Source organism: Electrophorus electricus, chromosome 19, assembly GCF_041902795.1.
Source record: "Electrophorus electricus isolate QZ-2024a chromosome 19, ASM4190279v1, whole genome shotgun sequence".
Lineage (NCBI taxonomy): Eukaryota > Metazoa > Chordata > Actinopteri > Gymnotiformes > Gymnotidae > Electrophorus > Electrophorus electricus.
This window is the reverse complement of record NC_137515.1, coordinates 1,446,501-1,452,500: the sequence shown is the minus strand read 5'-3', so window position 1 is coordinate 1,452,500 and position 6,000 is coordinate 1,446,501. Positions and strand designations below refer to the sequence as shown.

Genomic DNA, 6,000 nt, shown 5'->3' with positions numbered 1-6,000 from the left:
CAGGTAAGGTCATTTGGTGAAAACCAAAGAAACATGGCACAAAACATAAATAATAAAAATGTATAACAAAAATGGTACTAATTAAAAGCCAGATTCAAGTTTCTGCGAAACATTTTCCTACAGTCTCAAAAATGTTTGTTCTATATACATATTCTCACCCTACTGGAAAAAAAAAAGTAACTTGCAAGTAACATGCTGTCTATGCTACAGTCTGTATTCTACAGCACTGCTTCTATATAGCAACATGAATGTTCAAACCAATAAATAAAACGATACACACACACACACACACACACACACACACACACACACACAGAAATCTCGAGAAGGGACAGGTGGGTTGGTGAAGTCCAGCCAGGCCTACAGTGCAGTTCCGGGGAGAGGGTGGATTTGGGTGGAGTCGCTGGTGCATGTCTTCAGCGTAGCCCTAAGAGGAAACCAAAGCTCTGCCTGACCCCTCATGGGTGTCTCGCTCACCCACACACACTGTACTGAAGTCAGAGTGATTCATTAAGATGCTGTACAGAACTGCATCCATGAACACAATGCACCATCTACTTTAATGGTCACATGTGATTTATAATGAGATTATTCAACGGTTTTAGCTAGTGCCTTAATCTGGGCAGTGCAGTTGGACACAAAACTAGAGTGGAGCGCTTTCTGACAGCCACGCTTTGTTTGTGTGTGTGTGTGGTGAGCTCGTGCGGATGTAACACCTGGTTTAGCGGAGGCGCGGTGGGGGAGAACAGGAGGTGTGTCCTCTGACCAGGCATAGCACGCGTGGGCACAGTGGCCCCGGAGCAGGAGGGTCACATCACACACCCCAGAGTAAACCGTGCAAGAGACCGTGTGCCAACTAAACCAATAAGCGGATGTTGGGAGTCTCAGCCATGTAGAAACAGAAGGGTGGTTTTCTAAAAATGGCCTGAATGAAGACAGGAAGCTTTGGCCTCACAACTACATCTGCAAATCACTCAACATCCGGCAGCTACGCTAGATGGTGTTCGTGGGGTAGTTTGTGTTGGGGGGAACTAGATTCTTAAGAGGCGCGTTGGTGGTGTAAGCATTTATAAATAATCTGAAAAGAAACAGGAAACAGCAATGTGGACAAAAAGTGAAAAGGACACAGCAGTGTTGATGGACGAAGTAGCTGCAGCTGTGGAGAAGCTCCAGGACAAGGTGTGACTGGACGACCATCACAAACGCATACTTGCAAGTTACTCTTCACTAGAAGGTTTCTTTAAAAGATTCCTGTAAAAAAGTAACATCTATGTAAAAATCTCCATTTGTGTTCATCATAAAAAAAAAGAAAAGGAAAAAATATCTAAGAGGCGGCAACACTGAGCCGTGGGCATGTTGCTCAGTCAGCTTTCTGGAAGACTTCAACTGTAGACAAAAAGAGGTCTCTCTGAAATTGAAAGAACACGTTCCCATGGGTTCCCCGATCGTCCTGCCGACGGCCTCGCCCGGTGCGCTGACCACTGCGTTCCTCATTGCTTTGCACCACGTGTCTGACATCCAGAACTCTCTTCCGTTTGCCCGCATGTAGCGGACGGCAGGAAGGGGCGGGAACAAAAGCAGTGGGCGGAACCTCCAGCAGCATCCCACCCCCTGGAGGGGACACGCCCACATTCCGCACTCAAACGCGGGGTTAAAAAAAAAAAAAAAAAAACAAACCAAGTCAGAATTCAGAACTCATATTTAAAAAGAAAATAAATAAAAAGGCAAACGAATGAGAGGAGGAGGCAGGACTAAACGTTACGCGGTACCTGAGTGCAAAAAAGGACGATCTACCAGAGTGCAGGTATTGGAGTGCAAGTTTAAACGTTCGCTCTGCGTGTGCGTTGAGGGGGGTCCCGCACTGCTACGTGCCGGCAGGATACTCCTGTTCACACCCCTCCTCTTCCTCGGCCTCCGGGTGCTCGTCCAGCGGGACCTCTGTGGATGTTGAGTCCTGTGGACGGAGCGTTTGGGAGTTGCTGCAGCTGTCGTCGTCCTCGTCTTCCTCCTCTTCCTCCTCCTCGGCCTGGCTGCCGCTGTCCTTCTCTGTATCCGATTCCCCGTCCTCCTCCAGTGTGAGCTCAAACTGGAACTTGTCGGCGGCGCCGGGCCGGCCGGCCTCGTCGGCCTGCTCTGGGGCGGGGGAGGGGCTCTGTGGGATGGTGCTCTGGTACCACTCCCTGTTGTCCTCCAGCGTGTCCAGGATGTCCTGCGCGTCAGGGTGCACCAGGTCCGCCCACGTCTCCCACAAAGGGTGGACGATGTAGTCTATAAAGCCCACCTGCAGCACAGTGGACAGAGTTTAGCGATACATTCCCACACACACACACACACACACACACACACACACACACACACACACACACACACACACACAGACACACACAGACACAGACACACACAGACACAGACACACACACACACACACACACTCACACACACACTCACAGATATTTGCCTAATTCTCTGGATAAAACCAAACTAGTACTGCTAATACTGCAGCAATTTCTAAATGAGAGTATTTTTTACATATAAAAAATACAGAGCACAAAACAAGCATGTTCTTCCCAAAGATTTCTTGCACAAATTATTTCCTAACTTGGCTCGGGGACGATAACTAGGCACTGCACGAGCATGGAGGGGGCGAGGCAGGGTTGCTCGTTGCGGAGCAGCGTGTGGAGCTGGCACCTGGGACTTCTCCACGGAGGCGTTGTGCTTGTCGCACATGGGGCTGATCTCCATGCCGCGCTCCCTCTCGCGGTCGCCCTGGCTGAAGAACTCCTCCATGATGCGGTCCGTCCACTGGCGGTACAGCTGCAGGGGCTTGGTGGGGTTACTGAGGTCAGCGCAGTGCACCATGTTCTGGAGCACCTGTCGCATGCAGACGCGCAAACACACACACACACGCTACAGTTGAGCACGATAGCAGCAGTCTGTGTTTATACCGGACCCACAGAAACACTGTTTATACAGTACGGTGCTGGACAGTGAACACAAACCACACACACACACACACACACACACACACACACACACACACATTCTAACATGCCTTCATGCATATAATAGTCTTCTCTTACCTGTATCCTGTCTGAATAGTTGTCCAACAGCAGGACTCCAGAGCTGGTCACTTTCTTGGTCTCCACCATCGTTTTTAGGTCAGCGAGTAGGTTCATGTGTTTGGACATATCAGTGGCTAATACCTAAGGTCAAAAATCACAGAAATACATACAAACAAGATCCAGTTGAAGCAATTTTTAAGCTGAGAATGTCAGGCCTTGCTTGTCTGAGTCAGCTGCACTTACGATGTCAATAACCATCTTGCGCAGGGACAGTCTCTGTTTCTTGGTGAGGTTCTGGAAGATGTCACAGTTCTCCTCCTGCAGCAACTTAAAACCCACGGCCAGGTGATGGTTCTCCAAGACAGACGAGTCATTGTACATGAGGGCCAACTCCGAGTCTGCGCGCACACACACACACACACACACACAAACACACAATGTCATGGCTTTGTGCTTTTCCCTTAGCCCATACTTCATAGTGACCCTCCCCATCTGGAGGTCTGGCGTGCACTAAACAGCTGTGTGAAGGAGCAGGGCTATGTCACTGTCGAGGGAGATCAGAGACAGCGTGCAGAACAGGGTGGGTGGGAGGTGAAGCTCTGCTCTGCACACGCGCGCGCGCGCACACACACACACACACACCACCCTCTGACCAGCACAATCAGACAGACACAGGGACCCTGTCTTATTTATCTGCTTTAACAACACCACTCCTCACTCAGGTGCCATCATAGAAAAATTTCTTTTTTTTCTGAACTGAATTTTTTTTTTTCTGAGGGAGCAGAACTTCAGTCTTTAGTTCAGTTCTTGGGACAAGAAAGAGGAGGAGTAGGTGTTTTATCAAAGGAGCGTCTCTGCCTCTTTACAGTTTCTCTGTCTTATATCTGTGTCTGAGTGTGCTGTTGAGCGCCTGAGGTAAGAAGGAGGTGCTGAAGTGTGATGGAAACAGGGACGCTGCTGCAAGACGGCGGAAGACGTGAGAAGGAAACTATTTGAATCCCTGATGCAGACAAATATACTCACTGGTGTTAATGAGGAACTGGTTGGACACGCCCGGGTGGTCCACGTCGTGTATCGCGCTGGCAAAAATGGCAGCCAGGATCTCGAGGTCTGTGAATACGGCCTGCGTGGAAAACGACAGGAGCAGACGGAAAATTAGAAACACCATCGTGCCCACGACTCCCATAATACCTCTCTGTGAAATCGACCATCATGCTAAAAACAGCAGATGGTGTGAAGAATCCTACAGACCTGAATAAGTGTGAGATCATTTTCAGACAATAAGACAGAAGGACATCCCACACAATCCTGTTCCAGGGCACATACTGAGAAGCAGCTTATAGCCAGTATGGGGCAGAGTGAAAGTGGCCAATGGCGGACATCACCTCCAGAGCAGGTGTGGAGAGCAGCACGTGGGTGGACTGGGTGACGTCAGCAGCATGGATGTTGTTGTGATATGCCACGTCTCCATGGTAATGGTCTTCTAAGGTCATCAGGTAGGTTATAAAAGTGTCTAATGGAATTTTAAACGTCTTGAGCAAGTCTCTCTCCTGGGAGAAGAAGGATAACGACACTGGCTGTAGACTTTTATAGAAACAGAGGACATCTTTAAAAAGATAATGTGCGTTTGATCTGATTAAGTCTCACCTGAAAGATTGTGTACATCATCACCGTTAAAGGCCTGTTCCCCGAAAACTCTGTGATTTTAAAAACGTTGAGGCCCCATTTGTTTACGTCTTCCAGTTCCTGCAATAAAACAAAAGCTGGGTAACAGCTCAGTGTTTGTTGTTCTGCACGCACACACACGCACAGCCGTGCTTTACCGTGTCAAACCCACCTGCTAGATCAAAGTTATACGTCAGAACAAAGACCCTTCCGCAAGGTCTTCCGCAGCGCATAATCAGGTCCAATCAAAAAAATGGATCTCTGATTGAACAGCTGTGAGTGGCTGAAGGAACAGTCCAGCCCTTCCCCTGGCTCACCTTGGCTAAGGAGTCTTCCGTGTCGGTCTTGACTCCGAAGCGAGGGATGTTGGAGTTGCTGAGGCTGGAGCTGTGTGTCAGCTTCTTCACACCGCTGATCTGAGACATAGGCTTCTTCTTCCGCTCCTCCTTCTGCGTGTGGGACGGCATCTCCACGTCGTGCTGTTTGTCTGGGAGCCAGAGAGGAGAGGCCAGGGGCCAATCAGAGCGCTGTTACACGGCCGGCGGGGAGCCGCCCGGATTACAGTCAACAAGCACAAACGTCAGTCTGGTTACGTCTGTGTGGTGTAGTTACCTAAGAAGGTGTTGGAGATGAACTCGGAGACCTGGTTGCCAGACCGGCTCATCTCAGACAGGTGGGTCAGCTCCCTGTTCAACATCCTCTTGAACTGCAGTGCCGAGTGATGAGGTGAGACAGACAACAGTACAGGCTGTGCATTAGCCGCCAACACGTATGACGCACAGAATCATACATGTAAAGAGACATTTCACATGTAATTTCATTTTTATTGACTTAATTTTGTGCGTCATGCATGTCAGTGCCTTTAACAGATATTTATTTTTAACAGTCTGAGTGTGAGAGGAGGACTGTTTTTGGCCTTAAAATGTTTCCCAAAGTTCCTTTATTATTAACAAAGACCTGGTAAATATATTTCAGCAGAGATCCCTCCTCAGAGGTGCAGTGCTGGCTGGGGTATGACGCCTAGTAGCTTTGTAACTGAGACAATATGAGGTCACTGTACTCGTCCGTCTTAATGACCCTAATGCACGTTTTCAGTAACCCCACAGAATTCTAGCTGTCACAGAAATACACAGTCCTGTATATATCACAATCCATGTTAATAATAGAATCAATTCCTATTTCAATAATACTGAATAAACAATGAGCACAACGCTTAGTATTCTTAATTACTTTTTGACTCATCTGCAATGCTGCATGTTTCTAACAAGACCTT

General features: G+C 48.5%; 1 protein-coding gene across 11 annotated transcripts in view; it reads right to left on the bottom strand.

Annotated features, from left to right (window-relative positions):
* The window catches only part of LOC113584247 (3',5'-cyclic-AMP phosphodiesterase 4D-like), a 126,352-nt gene that overhangs the window by 997 nt on the left and 119,355 nt on the right, over positions 1 to 6,000 (bottom strand). For 10 of the 11 annotated variants that reach the window (XM_081702579.1, XM_081702576.1, XM_081702577.1 and 7 more), the window contains 9 exons: positions 5,340 to 5,433; positions 5,045 to 5,214; positions 4,710 to 4,808; positions 4,448 to 4,612; positions 4,086 to 4,185; positions 3,306 to 3,460; positions 3,081 to 3,203; positions 2,689 to 2,871; positions 1 to 2,281 (listed from right to left, as the gene is read on the bottom strand). The exon at positions 1 to 2,281 is cut by the window's left edge and continues 997 nt beyond it. In XM_081702579.1, coding sequence (XP_081558705.1) covers positions 1,865 to 2,281; positions 2,689 to 2,871; positions 3,081 to 3,203; positions 3,306 to 3,460; positions 4,086 to 4,185; positions 4,448 to 4,612; positions 4,710 to 4,808; positions 5,045 to 5,214; positions 5,340 to 5,433 — 1,506 coding nt within the window. In that variant the 3' untranslated portion in view covers positions 1 to 1,864. Of the gene's footprint in view, positions 2,282 to 2,599; positions 2,872 to 3,080; positions 3,204 to 3,305; positions 3,461 to 4,085; positions 4,186 to 4,447; positions 4,613 to 4,709; positions 4,809 to 5,044; positions 5,215 to 5,339; positions 5,434 to 6,000 lie in introns of all 11 variants that reach the window. The other variant, XM_081702581.1, reaches the window with a different exon arrangement.